Source organism: Ambystoma mexicanum, chromosome 8 (assembly GCF_040938575.1).
Source record: "Ambystoma mexicanum isolate Mex_15411 chromosome 8, UKY_AmexF1_1, whole genome shotgun sequence".
Taxonomy (NCBI): Eukaryota; Metazoa; Chordata; class Amphibia; order Caudata; family Ambystomatidae; genus Ambystoma; species Ambystoma mexicanum.
The window spans coordinates 1,503,417,513-1,503,439,824 of record NC_090929.1 but is presented as its reverse complement, the minus strand read 5'-3'; the positions used below and the strand labels follow the sequence as shown (position 1 = coordinate 1,503,439,824).

Below are 22,312 nucleotides of genomic sequence, written 5' to 3'. Positions count from 1 at the left end.
AACTGGTTATCCCCACCAGTTCAGAGGAAGAAGACTCTCCGGGATGAAGATCCCATGTCATTGGGAAGTGGCGAGACGGTTCAGCAGGGCTCCACCGGTGGTGTCGTCGTTGCAGGTCGGCTCAGCTTCTCCCTCTTCGGATTCTTTGGTCCTGTGGTGACTTCTGAAGTTCCAGTCCCCAAAGCCCTGCTTTTATGCAGAAAACTCCCATTCATCAGTCCTAGCTGTCACTCAAACATGCTAAGTAGTGAGCCTGGCGGCCCACCACTGGGCCAATCACACAAGAGGGCGACTTGAGTTGCCGAGGCAACTCAGTCCAGGGTGCCTAAACCCCCCCCCCCCACACATCCTGTAGACACAGACAGAGTGGCACCACTTTTGGAGGCTTCTGTGGAGAAGCCCGCCAAAAAGTGGAACAAAGGGCTCGACTTGGGTTGGAGTTACAGAGGCGAACACAAACACCATTTTAAAACCGAGCCCTGGCAAAAAGACCCAACCGGGGAATAAATATTAAAAAAATAACCCGGCGGTATCTTTAACATTGCACCAAAAAAAGTGGTGCGTTTAAAATGAATGGAAAATCGCATAGGAAATATTCCGGTGGAATATTTCGCGTGGTAACCACTGCCACCAGCCAGAAACTCGACAAGGGGGGACTGCACAGTGCCCCCTCGAAAAACAGACCCCGGGGCAATCTAATTACCCCTACCAGTACTTCCACCATATGATGGTTTGTACTGGTTCTGTTCACAATTTAAGACTAGTAAAGTCAATGGTGACTTTACATGCCCTGGGAGACAGTAATCAGCCCCAGGGTATGGAGTCTATGTTTGGGGGTCACTATGACACCCCTGTGTTACTGCACTGAGGGTGCTGTGTAACACACTTACCAAAAACACATGAAACCCTATGGAGTAAAAGATCCCAGAGCCCATAAAACACATTACAAAGTCAAAGGACATATCAAATCATGTCTAAGAGTGGGAGAAAAAGTCTCATTCTTAGCAGGAGAAAACAATAAACCCCAAAAATCCAGCAAAGCTGCTGGGGGACTCACTAGGTTTGGGAAATTAGCCTTAACAGAGAATTCTCCCTAACACCACTAACCTCAAAAAGGGGCTTTGTCAATTTCCTGCGGAAATTGGCAGTGCACAGCTATCCATTTCCCCAGGGAAGATTCATAAACCTAGACGAGTTGAAGGCCAAGGGGAACCTTAACCCCCTGGAAAGGTTTCTATATTACAGGCTGAAAACAGCGCTTCACCAGTTATTTCCGACTTTTCCGGAACAACCAGCGGTGGCTCCAATACTCGATAGGACAATCTTAGGGGGGCAGCCCAGGAGGGTAGTTTCGGTCATTTACGCCATCAGCCTGGGCTCTAGGCCGCAGAGTTTGTCCCCTAGAGAAAAGTGGGAACTATCCCTGGGACATGAGATAAATGGTGCAGAATGGAGGTATTGTTGCAATGGAACTAGGAAGGTAGCAATAAATGCCAGATACAAACAAATCCATTGGAAATACCTACATCAATTCTATTCTACCCCCACCCAAATTCACAACTACTTCCCAGAGGCGCCCACCAGCTGTAGGAGATGCAACGAACCAAGGGCAGATTTTATGCACATGGCATGGTGGTGCCCAGCGGTACAACCTTATTTGGAAGCAGTATGTAACGATGTAGGAGAAATTATTGGTGCGAGACTAGACCCAAACCCAATAAAAGCAGTAGTAGGATACACCAACCGTATCCCGAAGGGCAGAAGGCGATTAGCAGGGCTACTCCTATTGCTTGCCAAGAGGAGGAATGGCCCGGCGTACCCCAAAATAGCAGATTGGCATTCAGATGTGGCGCAGTGCAACAATATGGAGGCTGGGTACAGATTCGTGCCATCCTATTGCTCAAGCTCATCCAGCATTCACTACCTGCTGAACCAAACGGAAGAGAGGACTCAAGAACTGTAGTGAGGAGTAATCCCAAGAAACATATGGTGTACTACTCACAGCTAGGGGAAGAGAATGATCACTAAACTATCCTAGCTTCACTTAAAAGTCAACCACATCAGGCTACTCAAAATAGGGGATAAGGAGGCAGTCTATCCTTCCGACACCAATGATATCCATTTGCAGGCTTTTGGGGAGAAGTTGGCAGTGGAGGACAGATGATGACATAGGGTCTTATGATCTACCAGACCGAATGCGGCCGACAGGTCTAACAAGAGAAGTAGAGCAGGCCTGCTGGCATCTCTTAAGTCATCGATTTGATTTTTGAGATCCAGTAGGGCAGTTTCTGTGCCGTGCATTGCCGTGGTCTGAAGCCTGATTGGCGTAACCATAGGAGCTGGTTTTCTTCCAGGAATTTTTGAACTTGCAGGTAAGCTGCTTTATCAAGAATCCTTAGCAGGAAGGGAACAGTAGTGATTGGTCTGTAGTTCCCTGGGACCATTGGGTCAAGGGAAGTTTTCTTTAGGAGTGGGCGAACCCAGGCCTCCTTCAGTGAGGTAGGTACCTGGGCTGAGTGGAAGGATGAATTGATGAAGGCAGTGATGAGGGGAGCCGGGGAGTGGCCACATTCTTTAATGATGTGTGCCGGGCAGGCATCCCCTTTGCAGTTAGAAGGCTTAATGGATTTGATAAGGTCTATAACTTCTGCTTCCGTCAGGTCAGAGAAGTCAAAGGTGGGTAATTCCTCGGCTGCGGTGGGTGTGGAGGGTGGGGGGGGGGGGGTTTTGTGTTTCTAGGATGGATATTAAAGCTTTTTGGTGCGCTATAATTTTAGCGTGCAGCGTGTCAAGCTTGTGTAGCATAGCGGTTTGAATAGTGTTGCACCAGGACTCATCCTTGATGATGGTTGAAGGAGGGGTGGTAGGAGTCTCAAGTTCCCTGAAGATTGCAAAGATCTCTTTGGTTCCAGATTTGGCATCGTTGGTCGTAGAGTTGAAGGATGCAGCTTTAGCCTGAGTGATGGCTGTTGTGTACTGTTTAGAACAGTTTTTGAAAGCTGTTTTAGTTTTATCGTTAGGGTTTTTTCTCCAGGCTGCAAGCATGCGCCTTTTTGAGGAACGTAATTCTATAAGATCTTGGGTGAACCAGGCGTTCGAGTGCTTAGATTTCTTTGCTTTCTTAAGTGTGAGCGGTGATATGGTGTCTACGGCACAGGTGGTCCAATTCCAAAGCCGCCTAGTAAGGGCTTGGGTGAGACTACTGGAGGCAATTTAGTAGGTGATCACTCTGCAACTACAGCGGTCAGGATAGGAGTGGGGAATGGTGGGACTGAAGAGGAGGGCCAGAAGAGGGAAGAAATCTGTGGTACACTGGTGGGAGGGACTGTGGGGAAAACATTTGATGGATTGACGTCCCTGAATAGATCGCACATCTTGGGACTTTTTTTTATAAAGATCCCTCAGTTAAGATCTATCATCACGGAAGATATCGATTGGATTACTTTGCCCTTGCTTAACAGTTTATGTATGGTGAGCCGTTTGCATTCACCCATTGTGTCTAATATGGTATGGGAGCACAGGGATAACTTATTGTCACTTGGCTATGACCTACATCCTCTAAATGCGGGTGATGAGGTTAAGCCTTTTCTGGAGTATGTTCCATCAGGAATGGGTGCAGGACTCTTGCTGGGGTCCCAGGACTTAACAGGGCCAAATGGGGGTGTGGAACCAGAGGTTCTTCTCTCCAAATTCCTGCAGACAGCCAATGATTGGTCTTGGGTGGATCCGGCCCTGAAAATGTTTGATTTAATTTGATACGGTCTGGGGCACTCCTAGCATCATCATTTGATGTCTTGGAATGTGTGTGGTTCGATTAATCTTCATAAATTTTGGCCAAAAATTCGGCTTCTAGATGGCCCAAAAATTATACTTCTGCAGGAAACTATATCCACTGTACATTTTGATTTAGAGGGTTATCAGACCTTCACTAGACCTGCTGTTTGTCCTGGTTTGGGACATCCGAGGTTAGGGTTGCTAGTGGCCGTTGACCTCAATTTAAGACTACTGTCAGTTGTTTTTTTTTTTTTATCAGAATGGCTGCTTGCGGTCAAGATTAGGCACAGTGGAGACCTGGGGACATACCATGTGGTGAACTTGTATTGGATCCTGGTTAATGTGTCTCAGGAGTACATACTCCTAAATTTGAGGTCATTACTCGAGGACTGGTATGCCAACGAGAATGGGGGCCTATATCATCATAACTGGGGACTTTAATTCCAATTGTGCCGAGAGTGCGTTGTCGAATTACTCCAACATCGGTGCTCATTTGCAGGTGGAGAGGTGTAGGACTGCATTTGTTTTTGACCGAAAGGGGTACGTTTCAACTGGAGGATTTGTCGACTGGGGTATTGGCTTATACTTGGCATAGGGGGAACTCTAGATCAAGGATTGACTATGTCTAGGTTACTACCGACGTGGGAGTGAGATGTGGTTCCTTGCACCGTGTGAATCACAGGGTGGGAAATAATTTGTAGTTGACATTTTGGTTGGCCGCCCCTTTTTCCTTGCACGATGTTAGAGTGGATCTGGCCCTCATTGTGCCTGCAACTGCCAGACTAACAGTTAAATGGAATTACAAGCCAGTTTCCAAGTTTACCAAAAACGTTGCCAAGATGTTTGCTGAAATGAGCAAAGGGGCTTTCTTATGTGGGTCTCCTATTGAGCGGGTTAATTTCATCCACTGTATTGTTTATGAAAGTTTGGAAGATTTGGCGCTTACCCAGGTGACTTCCACTGTTGGGAGAACGCACCATACCTTTGATCATAGGATTATGGCTTCAAAGAGGACCAAACGGCAAGCCCTCCGCAGGCTCAAGAAACTCGACCTTAATAGTCTGGAGTACCAACAGCTAGGAAGAAAGTTGTGCAGACTCATAAAAATCTGATCAAATCTCTGACTTTTTAGTCATTTGAACGAGATAATCTGTTCATTTTGGATAGCTTCTGTGTGGACAAGGAAGCTACTTTTTGGGGCAACCTTAATTCTGCCTGTGGGGGGCATGTGTCGGCTATGGGCTCCGTTATCCCTAAATCCACTTGGGTTGCATTCTTTGAGGCTAAAGATTTGCTTCCACAGCATATGGTTTCCTGTACTGAACATAATCTTGGACCGATGGAGCTGGGGGCGTGCCGTGGGAAATGTCTGACATCGTTTCGGCAATTGAAAGGCTCAAACCATCGGTGGCACGTGGCCCTGATGGCATCCCGCCTTTAGTTCTCAAAAGTTCTCCTTCTCCGTGGGCAACCCTTTTAAAGCTGCTCTTTGATGAAGTATTTATGTACCATCTAATTATAGACCGATTGCCCTCATTGATGCCACCTGTGAGGTCTTCCCAATTATACTCTTGAGGGGCTTCGATCCCCATATTGGGCAACAGTGTTCTCAAAATTCCAGGTTAGGTTCAGAAAAAACATGGGCATTCCATTAAATGCCACTATTTCTGTGCATCTCCTTTCCAATGTACACACTAAGGATGTGGGGGAGGTCTATATGGCCTCCTTGGATTTATCCAGTGCCTGTTGAGATCACAATTGTAGAATAAACGTGTAAGTTGGAATGTACATAAAAAGTTGGTCCAGCTTTTGCCATTGCTTCACACTAACACCACATTGAGTGTGCGCCTCACGCGGGAGGGATCTATGTCTTCTTGCATCAGGACTTGGGTGGGTTTGAAGCAGGGCTGTACAGTTGTCCCTGTCCTCTTTAATCTTTATGCACAGGATGTGGAGGATTTGTGGAAGGATAAGATCATGACATCTGCAAAACTAGACAATCTCAGATTGGATTGGCTAGCCTTTGCAGATGATTTTATTCTCTTCGATAGAACACCCAGGGGCCTTCAACTTAAGCTCAAAGTTTTTGCCCAATATTGTATCTCCAATAATCTATCCCACAATGGGGGTAAACCCAAAATTGTCATCTTTTCCAAGGGATGGAAAGTTGCGAAACACGGTTCTTGGAGTCTAGCTGGGGAGAGACTCGAACACGTGGACTCCCTTAGATATTTGGGGTACAATTTGAGCAGTCAGTCTTCAGATGTTATATGGAAGCAAGGCGTACAGACCAAGCTTTCCTCCTTGACCTCCTAAAAGAAATGCCTCTACAGAAAGGTGTGTACATGTTCTGTTTTGGCGATTAAGCGTTTTTATTTGGCTAAGGTACAACCTGTGCTTTTGAATGGACTTGATTTTAGCCTACTGGACATGGGTAACTACTTAAATGTTGTGCAAGTTAAACTGTGGAAACAGGTTAATCGATCTTTTTACTGCTATTCCAAATTGCATTATTAGGCTCGAATTCTGCCTTATCTCGCTCAAGGCGTGCTATACCTGGCGCGTGTTGGCTACCTATTCTAAGATTCTGCTCCCGCCACCTAATAGCCTTTACATGGATCTGCTCTGTATTACTAAAGGATCTACAGTATTTTCTGTTCATTGTTTTGTTCAAAAGAATGCAGGACATCCTTATTCATATTGGCTGCACGGAAAAGGAATTAGTTCAATGACCAGGTTATGTAAAGGCAAAATTATACAAGCTAGATTGCATCCAGAGTTTCTACCCAATCTACTTATACTCCACGTATACCGAACATGCCAAATTCACCCATAAAATAGAATGCATCCCCAGGTATCTGCAGTGGCTACCTTGCGACAAAGTCTGTGATGTTTACCTACGTTTTTCGCCTCAACCGATTTAATTTGAAAGAAAGCATTCTTCATTGGAAAGGCCAACAGGCTCAATTTGATCAAATCTATTGTAGGTTCTGAGATAGTACAGTTGACCAGGAAACCCTGAAACACTGGGTTACTGCTTGTCCATATTTTCAGGAGAGTAGAGCAAGATGTTTCAAACAAAATGTTCCAACTGAATAATGTGGGGTGTTAATGTATCACTTATTCTATCTCTGTAGCAATTTTTATTATGTGATTCTGTTTTTATACAGTGAGGAGCGTTTACATTTTCTTAATCTGTTTATCTTTTTGATATGTACTTTTTTTGTGTAAGGTTGCTTTGGTAACCAATATCACAATAAAGAAAATAGGGAAAATATTACACACTAGCTGGGGTACCCGGGGTTGCCTGTGTCCTAATCGAGTGGTGTCTCATGTGCCTGGAGGAAGTTGCTCTTGAACTCATGTCATCAAGTCTTGCTTCAGTTTGTTCTGGCATCTCATTTGCCTTGGAGAAAGTTGCTCTTGTCCTCTGGTCGGCAAGTCGTGCTGCTGTTTGTTGTTGTGTTTCAGAAGCCCTAGATATTGATTTTCGCTCAATGGCTTCAGCACATTTGAGAAATGTCGAAGAAAGATTGACTGATTGTGCTCTCTTCTCGTGAATGAACCTTAGTAAACTGTAACCTTGCAATTTACCATGTTTGGAGTGACGTGATAAAAGGAAATATAAAATTATTTTTTGATTTCCTTTAAAAATGCTTTAATAAACACTTTCGAACTGTATACAGTAGGGTACTATTTTGGCTCCGTATCTGGGCAAATAAACGTGCTTCCTTTGTCATTTCATAATTAGGTCCATAATGCTGGAGGATGGGTGGAGAAAAATCCTGTGGCTTGACTAGATCGACAAAACACTCTGAGGGAAATATCATGGTCATTTCTCCCCCAGATGCACTTTTGAACAAGTCAGAGTTGAGGGGCTATACTTGTATTTTGGGGGGAAGTATTTTCTATGAAAAGGTCATTTATGGAACATGTTACAAACTCTGACAAAGAACATGCTGTGATTAGCAGGGCAAATGAGATACAGCCCTACTTAATATGGGGTCCGACAAAGAAAGACTGCTGGCTAATCACCCATGCAAGATTTAATTGCCTCCTTTTGAGGGGAACCACAGTGAAGTGGAGAGGCAATCCCGACTTGGTGGGATGCCCGGTGTGTGGCCACATAAAAGAGGACCTGGTTCATCCGTTGTTGTTTTGCCCCAGTTATAGAGGGATAAGACGGGCAACAATACTGCCGGTCTTGAGCGAAGCTAATTCCGCTCCTACAGACCTGCAATGTTGCTTCTTTTGAGTGCGGACTCTGTTTTGACAGTGTGTGGTTTACTTTTTCTAAAGAGAGTGATGTACCACAGGAAGGGGCCTCTAAGTGAATGAATATGTATGCTCAGAACATTGTGTATCTGTTTAGAGATAATGCTATGTCCAGTGCTGAGGCTATGACCTTTTCCTTCTCTCTTTGTTGTATGGCTGGTATTGTAGCTGCAAACACTCATTTTTATAAAAATTGTATTTTTATTTATTCTTTTTGGTTTTACATTTCTAGCATAGGATTTTAGACTTTGACTACTGTTTAGTAATGTAGATTGTATTATAATGTATTTTGATTGTATTTTATGAGGCACATTCCGGGGAAGGGTTTTTACCTATTTTCTGTCTTGTAACTATGTGTTTGATGGATTTTGTATCAAAATAAAAATGTTGACTGAGTAATACATTTTAAAGGAATAACCAACATATCGAACATTTTGCTTCAGACACTTTTCCAAATGTTGCCTTCTAGTACCTACTGTAGTGAATCAGGGTGAGCATCAGTATATGAGGCTGTCTACGGAGTACATTCTTTGCATCCAAACAGACTACAATCTTTCACCAGATAAATGAGGAATCCATGCAAAATTTGGTAGCGATGGGTTCAACAGTGTGGATTTGTATAGCCGGACAAACATTCACACAGATGCATACATTCAGCTTTGTATATAAAGATTGCTCTAAATGAGATTCCTTCTCTTTCCTTTTGTAAATTCACATTTGAATTTAATTTGAAAGAGAAACTACTACAGTGATTTTACTTCGGAGTTAACTTCTAAGATTTAAGCCACATACTTTGAAATACATTTGCTGTTTACATATTAAATATCAAGTTTGAGCAACATAAAGGTGTGCATCAAGTGCAAACATGTGTTGGCTCTGTTGTATATGAACCATGGCAAAGCTTGCAATGTACTTTGACTCTATGCCAATCAGTCCCCTTTCCAAAACACATATTGATATTCAACAATTGGAAACACCCATCTATATAATTTACCAGCATCATCTGTATGTGCAAGTTCTTTTCTGTGAATGTTATGAGCATTTAGAAAAGCGCAAACAAATAATATATGCCTATCAAAACTTTAATAAAACATACAGAATTCACAAGTTTGAAACGCTAAGGTTTATAATTCAAGTACCAGGCATTTGATTGGATACCAGGAATTCAAAAAGCTACATCACTAATCGCCAAACTGAATCAAACTAACTACAGAAAGATCTGGTCACTTATTCAGAGTATGTGAGAAAAGGGGACAAAATAATACAGGCCCTGAGAAGCAACAGCATCACAGCACATACTTAAGCAACCACAAAAGGTCATGTTTTGCTTTACAAAAATCTACAAAAAAAACAAATATGAATCAGAGTTCCAGGCATTTGATGGCAGCATTTGCAATATGATGGATGTGCCTAGCCTTTACTATCGATACTTTGCAAATGATACAAGCGCATTGCATGTCAAAGCAACACCAGCCATATCATGAGAGTCCCTGGCATGATGAAAACAAACCGAACATTTGACTTGTGTGCATGGTATTTCATGACAATACTGGCCTACAATGGCTGTACCTGGCATTTGATGGAATATATGTCTTAGGATGAGTGTATCTAGCATTTGCTAGAAGTACCGGTCATATGATAAGATTTCCTAACATTGGATTGCAATAGCTGCCATATGATACATTAGACCTAGTGTTTGGTGGTTTTGCCCTTTATGATCACACCTGTACCCTTTTGTGTTAATTCCTGGAATTTCATTTGACTGAGATTTTACAACAATATCCAGCACAACATTTGAAAGTGCTATGTTACACGTCAGGTAAGTACTTGCCATGTCATTGCAAAAGCTGGCGTATACTGGAAGTACTTGGAATTTGATGTCCATGGTTGGCCTCTGTTTATAATTAAAACCTGGCATGAGATAGAAATCCACCTCCAATATGATGTGAGCACCTGTCATTTGGTGAAATACCTACCAGGAGTAACAATGCATTAGGTGAAACTTCCTGACATATGGTATGGGTACCTGAACCTTTGATGGAAATGCCCAGCATATGGGGCGTGCACCTTGCAGTTGATGGTTCTACCGCGTACAAGATTTTAGTAACTGCTATATAATGCAATTATCTGAGCATGCTTGATAGCATATGCAATATGATATGAGAACCCTGCCATATCATAACAATTCCGGACTAATTCACTTCAAAAGCTAGAAAATGTGGTTTTGCCAATGCCCATTAAAACTAGTTCTGCAGACCATCATACAGTTCCCTCAATCATTCATCTTCATTCATCATTCATCTTCAAGTCAGTCCAAATCAAAAACTGGCATTGCCAAGTCACATTTTCTGATGATTGTCTTGCACACGCAAATGGAAGATATGCTATAAGTGAAAGATACAAATAAAGACTTGATACAAATGTAGACTTTCTTATACTTTACAGTCATCCCATAACCATCTCTGGTAAGAAAATAGTGTTTGTGATGTCAAACTGTGAGAAGCCAGCACTTGCCTGTTGCTAGGAAACGATGCATTGCAAGTAGCAGCTGTGGTGATATTTTAACTTTCATCTCACTGTCTACTTGCTTGAAGGCAGAGAAATCCTGCTTCCTCTCTCGGTGCATCACTTTCTTTTTCGTCCTGTTGTCAGCTGTGAGGAACGGTATTATAATTAAGAGTTGCAGAAGCAAATGTTACAGCAACCAGGCATTGGGAAAATACAAAGTTTCCGATTTCGCAAGACAAACACTCTTAATATATTTACCCAAATGATTTGTGGCTCACAGGATAGTTTTAGTCGTGAGTCACAACATTTACGGAGCTAAAATATTCACTATGAAAAAATAGTGAGAGGTAAAAGCTTCTCCCCCAATCACACATGCACAAGCTTCCCCCAAATCAGAAATGTACCCTTGTCTACCAACAAACCATTCTGTTAAAACAACTGTAAGTTAGTTTACTCAAAAAACATCTACTGGAGTTCTGTGCACAAGTTAATCTTTTAACCAGAACAGTCACCCAAGACATACGAAATATGCAGACAATACTTGTGGGTCCAAATCATCCACTTTTCCCAGTTTCAAAGTACGTTGCCAATATTGGGGCAGAATGTTGGCCCCATATTGGTCGATTTTCCAATTGTTAAAACTGATTTTTAAACAGAAAGAAAGCTTTCAGTTAGTGCACACTCCTAAACAAAATTAGCAGGGACCTCATGTGGTAAAGGCCTGCTGTGAAGGGATATTTCCAATACACTTATCTTCCACATCAAGAGAAGGGACTAAAATGTCAGACTCGGATTTTTGTTTCCTCTCTGATGTTAATCATATCTTTCGAGTCCTTGATTTAGGAGGTCATCCGTGTAATGAAAGGTTTAAGAAAGAAGTACACGTAAATGGATAAAGGTTCCAGGATTGAATTAAAAAAAAAGGAACCAAGATGGGACAACATTCGCACCCGATATTGACAACTTATATATGGCACATTTTGAAAATAGGTTTATCGAAGATAGGTCGTTAAGTCCATAAAATCAGAACATCTCCAAGTGGAAAAGATATATAGAGGATATTTCTATGCTCTGGAGTAGAGAAACAGAAATTGGAAAGATCCTACAAATGGCTAAACAACCAAGATTCACAGATTATTTTTACATTGTTTCACAACATGGAATGCCCTTTTCTGGATCTGTACATTTAAAGAAAACAGACAAACTGTACACTGATTTGCATAGAAAACATATGGATAAAAAAGAAGACTCCATTTAATCAGTTTCCACCCTGTAAGCTAATTTAATTGTAAAACAAGAAAAGACCAGCTCATATTGATAGATATGTCTAACTACTGTAAGGAAGACATGGTATCAAACAGTGAAGACAGAGAAAAATGATCACAGTTCAAGGATGTTTATTGAACTTGAATGGGTTGGTTGAATGCCTATCTAATCCTAATAATAACGCAGTCAGAGTGGACTCTATGTCAAAATAAAAGGGCATATACTAATAAACCTATTGACAATCCTTACTTCTAAATACAAATGGTGTGGGAAAACTATGTACACAAAAAGAAACAATATGTCAGGATAGTTGAGCAGTTGGCTTCCCTTCCCCACATTTTTAGCACGGGAGAAGGTGGCACATTGGAGCTTCGCACACACTCTGGCTTCTCTGCCACAACGATGCAGTTCAAAACAAAGGTATCTGAGCCTTGTGTGCCAAAGTCTCTTTCCCAATAAAAGTATCTTATTGCACAGGGCCTGGAGTAACAAACAAGTACCAATGTTTCTTTCTGATCAGGATTTTCACATTCACAAGCTTTCGGGTTACTGTTCACCATAGGTGTCCTTCTTTATTTTAATTTTATTTGTCATTTGTATAACGCACCAAGCCCAGAGGCATCTAGGCGATTATCTTAAGAAAGTGGTTACAGTAGTTGTTTGCAATGGTGAAAGGTTGCAAACGTTATATTGAGGGCTTGCATATCTATTCAGTTAGAGACATTTCTTACATAGATTTCGCTGTCAGGCTCGTATCCCCTTAAACACACTGTTCACAATTGGCCTCCCTGGATTGGGCTCGATCTACGGGTCTCCCTCGATCAGGGTCAGATCTTATAATCTCACGTTCGTTGCTTTCTTTTTGTTATCAAAATTCGAATACTTTTTTCCTAAGTAGAAGGTAAGAAGAATTGCTTCTGTTTTTGTCTGAATTACCATATCTAGCGTTGATGTTACTAATGCTATGGGAGTAGGATCCCTCGTCTGCTCTAAATGAAACACTGCAACCATGTTATATACACACATTCTTTTCATTAATTGAACAGTTTAAAACAAACAGGTGCACACGTGATGAGATACGTGGTGGCTTGAAACTCGTTGACCTACACATTTATTGAATAAATCCATTTGCATGGGAAATTATTTTTTCCTTGCAGTGATAGGAGTATAAAAGGAAGACTTTTATGACTTACGATATTCTCTACATTTATAGAAGGATAATGGCGAGACCAACAAACGTTCACTGAGACCACAATTATATCCGAAAAAGCTATGGTAAGCAGCTTAACGAAGTGCCTCCTTTATTAAGGTTAATGAGAACAAGTTGATCGAAATAAAGCAGTCCCTATAACCTTTGTTGGAATACAATGCAGTAGATCTAAGCCATTTGTTCCGCACTCAGGTTAATTTTACTAAGAGAAAGAAGAAATTGGTTCCCTGTGCCCACCTCCACTCTTTTCCGAGAAGGAGGTCAGTGGTGATTACTCGAGAGAGAGAAAATTCACAAAATATGACTTTGTTCACTCCAGAAACTCAGTCTTACTAAGGTTTACTCTACTCTTTGTATTGTTGTGTGTGTCAATTTGAAAACAGTGGGGTTCATCGATCCCGTCGCATATTTAAGAAGTTGTTACTGTCCTGAAGAAAGCCCAGCAAACACCTGTCAAACATTTCAACAAACGTATTCAGACAAAAGGGCTGAAACACATGTAGACAAATAAGACAACTTGAAAGCTGTCTTCCAGTTCCATTGGGGTGTCCCACGTATAATAAGTAGACAATAAGGTTCTTTCACATTTTTTTTATCGAAATCAAATACATTAAAACAGTAATAGAAGAACTGTAATTTAAAAAAAACAGATGTTTTAGAAATAATCACATCACGTACTAATCCTATGACACAAACAGTTTTTATATGTAATGTCTTTTATATGTAACGTTTGTATATACCACAATCGTATCTGAATGAATTTTGGTATTTAAGTCAGTGTTGTATGTATGTATGAATATCTTAACTTGGATTTATTTTGACTATGTTGAAACATCTTGAATACATTTATATTCCTGTAATAAGTGTTTCTCGACTAGATAATGCTAAATTGAATATAGCATTTGAAGAGTATCACCGAAGAGTTGTGGAGGTAAGGGAGCAGTACATATTGTTGTTCTCCATCCCCCTCCCTCGTCGGCAGGCTTAAAGACCTGGGGCCTCATCACGAGTTTGGCGATAACCCTTAAATGCGGTGGTAACTCTATTACCGCCGCATTTAAGGGTCCGCCAAATCACTGGCTTGGCGTATTTTCCCCCAGCTCTGAGCTGGGGGCAAATCTGCTGCAATTTTGCCGATTTTCGGCGCTATTACTGCCGGCGGTAATACCAGATGACAGGGTGCAGACCCTTATCAGAAGCCCCTTCTGGGGGTCGGAAGATGGAAAGGACCCTGGGAGCACAACTGCAGCAGATCCCAAAACCAGGGTCTCAAAGGCCAGTGGGGGGAAACCAGGATGAGGCTGTAGCCTACGGGAGCCCAGAACCTGCAGAGGGACTGCTGGAGCAGAGGGGTGGGCGGAGCGCGCAATACCTGCGGCCATGCCAACAGATCTGGAAGGCATCTCCCAGTGACCCCCGGAATGCCCATGATGCAAAATGGAGGCACTTGGCATTCAGGGGATGCAAACCGGTTCAGGCCTGCAAACCCCCACCACTGGAACAGGAGCAACAAGGAGTCATTGTGCAACTCCCACTTGTAGGTGTTGAACCCCAAGCGACTCAACTGATCTGCTTCTGCATTGCTGTCCCCCTGCAGGTGGACTGCCGGAATCCAATTCCCTGCCATCAGGGCCCATTCGCAACCGCCTCCATACAGATTAGCAGGGGCAAATGGTTGCCATCCTGCTTGTTCAGGTAAAACATTGTAGTAGAATTGTACGTCCTGACCAAAACAGACATGTCCATGAGGAGGGAAAAAAATGCCTCGAGTGCCATGCCCACTGCCCTGAGCTTGAGCAGATTGATATGTAGGAGGGCTTCCGTCCTGGACCATGCTGCATGAATCGCATAGCCCTCCAGGTAGCCCCTCAGCCCGAAAGAGAGGAGTCATCACCACAAGGGTAGGCTCCGGTCAGGTGAAGGGGGCTCGCCTGAAACATTGCGTCCATCAGCCACAAGCAAAGATTGGGTAGAAGGAGGGGTGGTATAGGGCTCCTGTCCAACTGAGACCCCGTCTCTTGATCCCAATTGGTCGCCAGGTGGAGCTTGAGGCACCTCATCCTGAGGCAAGCATGCTGTACTGTGACCACGCAGGAGGCCATCAGGCCCAGAATGTGTGGAACCACCATGCTGAGGTGGTCGCGCTGGCCAGAAAGTGCCCCACCATGTTGTGGAGGAACAGAAGCCTCTCAGGCGTAGGAAACAACCACTGAATGGTAGTGTTCCAACAACCCCCAAGGAAGAACAGTTCCTGAGATGGCCACAACTGTGAATTCCTCTGGATGAGGGAAAACCCCAGCAGATGATGGATATCTGCCAGTCTCTGGCAGGAGTGCACCACCGCTTTGGGTGATCCCGCCCTCACCAGCCAGTCATCCAAGGGTATAGATGATGGGCCTCCAAGCGGAAAAGGTCCGTCACTGCGTTCATCAATTTCGTGAAGACACAAGGGGCCGAATTCAGGCTGGAGGGCAGCACTTTTTTAATGAAAGTGGTACGACAATCGTGAACGGCAGAAACTTCAGATACAGATGATATATGGGTACATGCAGGTACGCATCCTTGAGGTACAGGGAACACATCCAGTCCCCTGCACACAGAGACTCGGCTACATGCGTGCGAGTAATCATCTTGAAGTCTTCCAGCGGTAAGGATAGATTTAGAAATGACAGGTCCAGGACTACCGTCAGGCCAACCCCGTTGTTCTTGGGTACCGCAAACATCCTGCAATAGTAACCAAACCCCCTGTCTACAAGAGGAACCGGTTCAATAGCCTGCATCTCAGAGAGCGAAAGGATCTCCCATAAAAGAGCTGGGGACAGATCTGACGAAGAGGAGCAGAGGATGGACGAGTCATAGGAAGAGAAAGACTGAAGCCCGTGGAGACTACATGGATGATCCACGGGGTACTGAAGAGATGCTTGCAGGTGTCCTGGAACAGAGCCAAACGGCCCCTCACAGGTGAACTGTGTTCCCGGACCTTGATGGCACTGCTTCTTGGCGTGAGAGGTGGGGGCAGAGGAGGGGGAGCAGAAAAACCCATGCAACGTCCTCTGCCGCTTCCTCTTGTTGTCGCTGGGCAACCTATCAGGCCTCTGTGTACCATGGTCTCAAAACCCCTTGAAGCCGGAGGAAGTGTTGGGTTTGAACTCAGATCTACCCTGTGATTGAGGGAAGGATTTCCGACCTGGTTTTGTTAGGATGGCAAAGGACTTGGCGGTCTGAGTGTAGGTTGTTTTCTTTGTCCGTTTGTCGTCAGGATCCGCTGCTGTATGTCAGACAAAAACGTTGTGGTATGCATCCACACCATCCGTCTCATCACAACCGGAAGGCACAGCACTCTGCTGGCTGTGTCGATGTGGGAGACCGAAGACTCCATGAGGTCCTGTGCAATGGCCCAGGCATCTGCCAGACCTGCCATGAAGGAGGCTTGCTTGTCCGAAGGGAGGTCGGGCAGAAAATCCCTAAGCTCCCGCCAAAGCTTCTGGCTAGCCGCAGCCAAGAGGGCGTCTGCGTTGGCTTGCCGCAGATGCAGTCCTGAGATGGAGTAACAGCACTTTCCTGAGGACTTAAGGCATTTGTTCTCCTTGGAGAGGCACCTGGATGCAGCACCTGTGGAGGAAGACGACAAAGACGATGGCTTAGAATAAAATGAGGCAGCAGCCACCACATAGGAATGGGGCTGCGGGTGGGAGGCAAAGAGGATTGGCTCCCAGTCCGTCAGCCTAAACCTGCTGTCCAACTTCTTGCTCATCTGTGCGTTGGCGCTGGGCTCCTCCCAGACCTTCCACGCCACCTGCAGGACATCCTTATTGAGGGGGATGGCTGACCGGATGGTGGTGCATTTGACCAAGACCTCTGACAGCACACCAGACTCCTGGTGGGTTTCCACTGTAAGAGAGGGACTGTCAAGAACTCTGCCAGGCCCTGAAGGCAGTCATGAAAGGCTTTAACAGATGCGGAGGGTTCATCGTCTTATGCGTCATCGTTGTTGCCATCGTCCCCCACCCCCTTTTTTACAGACCGAGGGGAATCCGGGCCCTGGGACAAAGGTGCTGGCGGAGTCCCCCCGGCCCCAGGTCTGGAGCCGCAGACCGGTCCAACGGCTGTTGAGGGGCAGGAGTTGGTGGTACAAGAGGAAGAGGGGGGGTCAGAACAACCTGAGGGGCATGCACCGGTGCAGGGTCTGGCGCAGGAGGAAGGGGAGTAGTACTCCGAGGAGGGGGATCCCCTTCACAATGTCCTTCAACAGTCCCTTCATCAGAGCAGAATGCATAAGGAGGAGTAAGCGCTCCAAAAAGCGGTTATCACAAGCCACCGGATCCCTAGGAGCCCAGCCCTCCAAGGCGCTGACTTCTGCTCCTGGTCAAAGCACCAACAAAAAAATAAAGGAGATAACCTCTGGGTCTCACCAATCTTTTCCCCATCTCTAGAGTTCCCAGTCATAGAAAAACTATTGAATCAGCAGCCACTGTACAACTGAAAAAAACATTTGGAAGCAGTAATACTTAATAAAAAAGGTTGCATTCTGCTCCTGATATAGCCTAGAAGTTATAGTCTGTTCTGATACGAATGACAAAAGGAGGAGTGTAGAGGTGGCAGCATTTTGCTGTTATGAGGTTGGTTAGGTGCATTTGGCCAACCCATCCTTCTGTGGTGGCTTTGTTTTGGCACCTCTGGTCCTGTGCTCCCTTCGATCATAAATGTATCAGGCAGATTATAGTTTGTGGTTGCGGAATTCTATGAATCTTCCACTTCACCGATTCCCTCAAGGAACTACCAGCACACCCATGATTTTTTAATTGCTGTTTCTAACCCCTCACCAAACTGCTAAATAATTTTGGCATTCATTTTTACACGTATGCCAATGACACTCAAATCTTAGTACATCTAGATGGAGTGCCATCAACCCATGCTTCTCTAAGGGAATGATACAAAGTTTAACACCAACAAAACAAAGTGCCTCATATGCATCCCCATTAAATCGATTGGAACCCTACATTCTGTCCGGATGTTCTTGGTGCTCCACTATTGCTTTTAATAAAGGTGTGAAATCTAGGTGTCATAATTGAAAGGAAGGTTTGCCTTGTTACACAGCTCAATACGGTAGTTGCAACTTGCAGCAAAATGTGTCACCTTAAACTATTATATTTTGTTTTAAATCAGAAAGTCCATCAAACAAATGCCTTTGTGTAATCTATGATTCATTTTGGTAAATCCATGTATTTAGAACTTCCAAAGTATCTATTTTTAAGGCTTCAAAACTCTGTTGTCCGAGTTCTTTTGAAACTACACAGAAAGCTACTGACATCTGCTGCATTGAACCAATTGCATTGGTGTCAGAGGAAGAATGCTTTACAACCAAAGCATTTTCAAAGTCATGTACCCTCTCGCTCACGGAATCTAAATCTGCTAGTACCTCCAACAAAAATAACTAAACAAGTAGAGAGAAATATTTTTCTCAGCTCATACAATTCCTTTCCCGAATCACGCAGAAAAAGAAGGTAATAATCACACATTCAGAAAACTATTCTCATCCCTAAAATCAAAAAGTAATTGCTTGTATCATGACTAGGTCAGCATGCCAAGGTGACTCTCGAGGCACAAGTGGCACTATAAAGAATGAATTAAAACTAAACTGAACTAATAGTTCATTTCAAAGTGACTCAAAATCTAACTAAACAGTCCCAGTTCCAAGGTCATAGAGCCATGCTTGTTTCTTGGTAATATCTGTCCACGGAATAGAACGCCCTACTTGCTTTCTGAAAAACTGACTCCAAGGAGGAAGGCATGCACCATATGATTGTTTGGGATCCCTGAGGAATGTTCTGAATTTGATGGATGTCTGGAGAGACTGCTCCTCCATGACTAGGGACTACACATTTTACTCACAGCGCATCATTTTCATTCCCATATATACTTTTTCTGACTTTAAGCGATGCACTGAAGGAGGTGATATCAATGAGTACAGGGCAAACCAACATATCTGATCATAGCGAGGTGTCTGCAAGACTAACCTTAGGATACCTAGGTAGATGTAAAGATAGTTCGAAGTTGAACACTTTTCATCTCAAGCAGAATTTGTTTGAATGAATGGAAAGGGAAACTGGTTGGTTTCGGAAGGAAAATACAGGTAAAGTAGGGGAAACGTTTATTGTGTGGAATGCTTTAAATGTGAAAAGAAAGACCAACAGTGGGTTGGGAGGGACAGGCAAGCAGCCCGAAGAAAAGCTTAACTAAAGTTCCTGCAAACTCAAGCAGATGCAGGCCAGACTACCCTCAAAAAAGCTATGTCTACCTTGAAGGGTCAGAAATGTTGAGAGGGACAACTTTGTGAAGATTTTTCAAAAGATGCCATTTTATTTATTCATAAGGTTGGATAAACGCCTCACTATCTGTAACCTGGCGAGGATTTGCCTGCCTAAAATAAACTAAAGGAAACACTCCAACAAAAGGTTTCTCGCCCTCAGACTTCATCAAATATAACCGTCGTGTTCAAAACCTGATAACTGTGTCTCCTTATATTCTGGGTGAAATGCACTTCCCCAGATTCAAGCAGGATTCTATTCAACAGTTACAAAAGGATAAGGAAATCATGTCTTGTAACAAAGTTCCAACTCAGTTCTTTAGGTTCCAACTAGAACACAAAAGTTCCGACTTGAATTCAACCAACAGTTCAAAAATGTTCAACAAGGTTTTCCTCTTTCCACTTGCGACAAAGAGGTCAACACAACTTCTTCTCATAAACCAAGAATACTTCCATAGTTCATTAGGATCAACAACAAAAAATGTCTGTCAAGATAATTCTGGACGGTTCACAAAACACTTGTTTTAACAATGTTAGATAATTCTGCAGCAGTTTACACAACACTTGCTTCAGCTATATTATTTTGTCAGGATGATGTAGTAACAGTTCAAACAAACACCAGGTTCTGCCACTTTTTATTCAAGACATTTAACCACACCACAGTACTTCAATGACTTCCACCTGGTCCACTTACCTTCAAGGCCTAGTACTTATAAGGTCCTCTCTGCCCCGGTGTACTCTCCTGCCAGGACAGAATAAAACTACCAACTACAAGTACTTCTGTGGTAAAGGTTAGCTTCTAACAAGTTAGCAACGTCTTTTGCTTCACAACATCAAGTTTAAGAACCAAATGCTGACAATGGTTCTCCCACACTCTTACACTTCTTTGGCAATGTGGGTTTAAGCCAGTTCCTCTTATGACCTCATTTGCATATGGACAATATGTTTTACAAACACTTGAATTCCTAATTGCCCTCTCTTTAGCAATGTTGGTTCCTTATAACTTTCCTTGGTAGGATTCTCTTTTGGCTTGGGCAATAATTGTTTTGGTTTCTCTGGTTATTAGCCCCTCTTGTTGCTGGGCCTTAGAAAACCCCTTCTCTTCTGAGGGTTGAGTTCTTGTTCTGCCACCTGTTTCGTTTTGAGTCATCTTGGTTAGCAAAAGAATAATTAATCTGCTTTATATCAGTTCAGTATTATAAAAAATCTTTCCTTTTCCACTTCACTCTGTTTATATTATTTCTATGCTTATGGGTGCCAGACTTGAAACACTTGTGTATAGGCGCGTTACAAATGCCATATCATATCATACAGAGCGCCCCAGTGTCACAATCTACTAGTGAACAAACTGGGTCTGGCGTGCGCGTCCATTCGCCTAGCTGCCTCCAGGTCCTCCGCTTCTTTCTTTCTCAGCTTCCCGCGGCCAGAGTGCATCAATTAAGGACCTCTCCTCCTACGGCTCTCCGGTGCTCGCCTGCCACCGGAGTCTGACTGACAATGGGGAAAACGTACAGATTGTGTGCTGGGCGACCTCTGCAGCGGTGGTCGTAAAGGGGAAAGCCATCAATTCCAATGCTTCTCGCTGCGCAACCTCTGCAATAAAGCTCTTGGGCAGAAGAGACCCTCCCAGGATTGGCATCCATGCGGCACACAACAGTGGTCGCCATTTCTCTACTCTCCTAGAACTTCTGCTGCCATGTGGAGGTTCTCCAACTACAAAATGTTAAAGGGCACCTGGCTATTCTCTGATCTTTCCAGGCAAAAACTTACATCTATACATCAAAAAATGATCAGGGTGAGGCCAGATATGCAAGGACCTACTGTTTAATGTACACTTTATCTTGACAAATAACACATTTGAATAAATAAAAATAACATTATGCGCAAGTTAATGAACAACATACATTCCCTACATATAAAGAACAACCAACAACACAACAAAAAACAGACTAATACAGGATTAGATCCTAACTCTACAGCCCCTTAACATTATCTGGAGCATTGTATTCTTGCATAGGCCAAATTAATCTGCTTGATCAACAGTGTTGAGCACAGTAATGGGATTGTCGACAACTGTATCGGCCCTTCAGTGGTGGCGGAATGCTGTAAATACGTCTGGCTTCATCAGGACAGGGTATTGTAGGGCTGTCTCATTCAAGAGATATCCTGTAGTGATAATCTAAAAAGACAAATGTGTACTAAGTGGGGGTCTATATCCAGAACAGTTTCTAAAAAAGGAACACCTCGGCTCAACAATTACTTTGAAAGACCCCAGTAGGGGAACTTGCCGTGCTCATGCGAATCTAGCACATAGGAGGTGAATTCCTCACAGTACGCTCAAATTAGCTGTAACACACAGAAATATTTAAAAAATGATTGGCACTTGAGTATCTTAGTATTCTAGTCATGAACTCCCCCTGTACATGCAATCACAGGGCAGCCGACAGGATCTTTGCCTGGTTTTAATGATCCGTGGGTCAAGTAGTCCACTTCAGTTGGGCTCTCAGATGAAGAAAACTACTCCACCTGCTGCTACTGCTGTTCCCCATGGCCTGCACCTGATGGGGCCTTTTATGCCTCCCAGTCTCCCTTGCAGTCTTGTGCCTCTGCAGCCCCCTTCTTTGACCCAGTACTTTGGGAATTGTGGGACTTGGAGCCCACAATGTCAAAATCAGCTTTTCTAATAGAAGAACAAGTTACTCTCTTCCTGGTAATGTTCTTTCGATGGGATGGTACGACGACGTATTCCATATCTATGAGAGTAATCACCACAGCTGTGCTGCTTTGGAAAATTTTCGGCGTCTGCGTCGATGACATCGATACGCTGTCCACAAGGGCCTCCGTCGAGCCGACGTTATAAGTATGACGCACGACGTCCGCAGGCTCAGTTGTAGTTTTTTCCCAGAACGTGTGGCACCAAACCACTGCCAGTATGACCACAGAAAGCCTTGCAGAAACGTAAGCTGCAATCG

At 43.7% G+C, this 22,312-nt stretch overlaps 1 protein-coding gene across 1 annotated transcript in view; it reads right to left on the bottom strand.

Moving 5' to 3' along the window:
* Positions 1-22,312, bottom strand: part of CNNM2 (cyclin and CBS domain divalent metal cation transport mediator 2) — a 2,211,754-nt gene that overhangs the window by 1,307,158 nt on the left and 882,284 nt on the right. Inside the window, exon 3 of the mRNA XM_069611693.1 lies at positions 10,564-10,701. Within this exon, the coding sequence (XP_069467794.1) occupies positions 10,564-10,701 (138 nt within the window). The remainder of the gene's footprint in view (positions 1-10,563; positions 10,702-22,312) is intronic.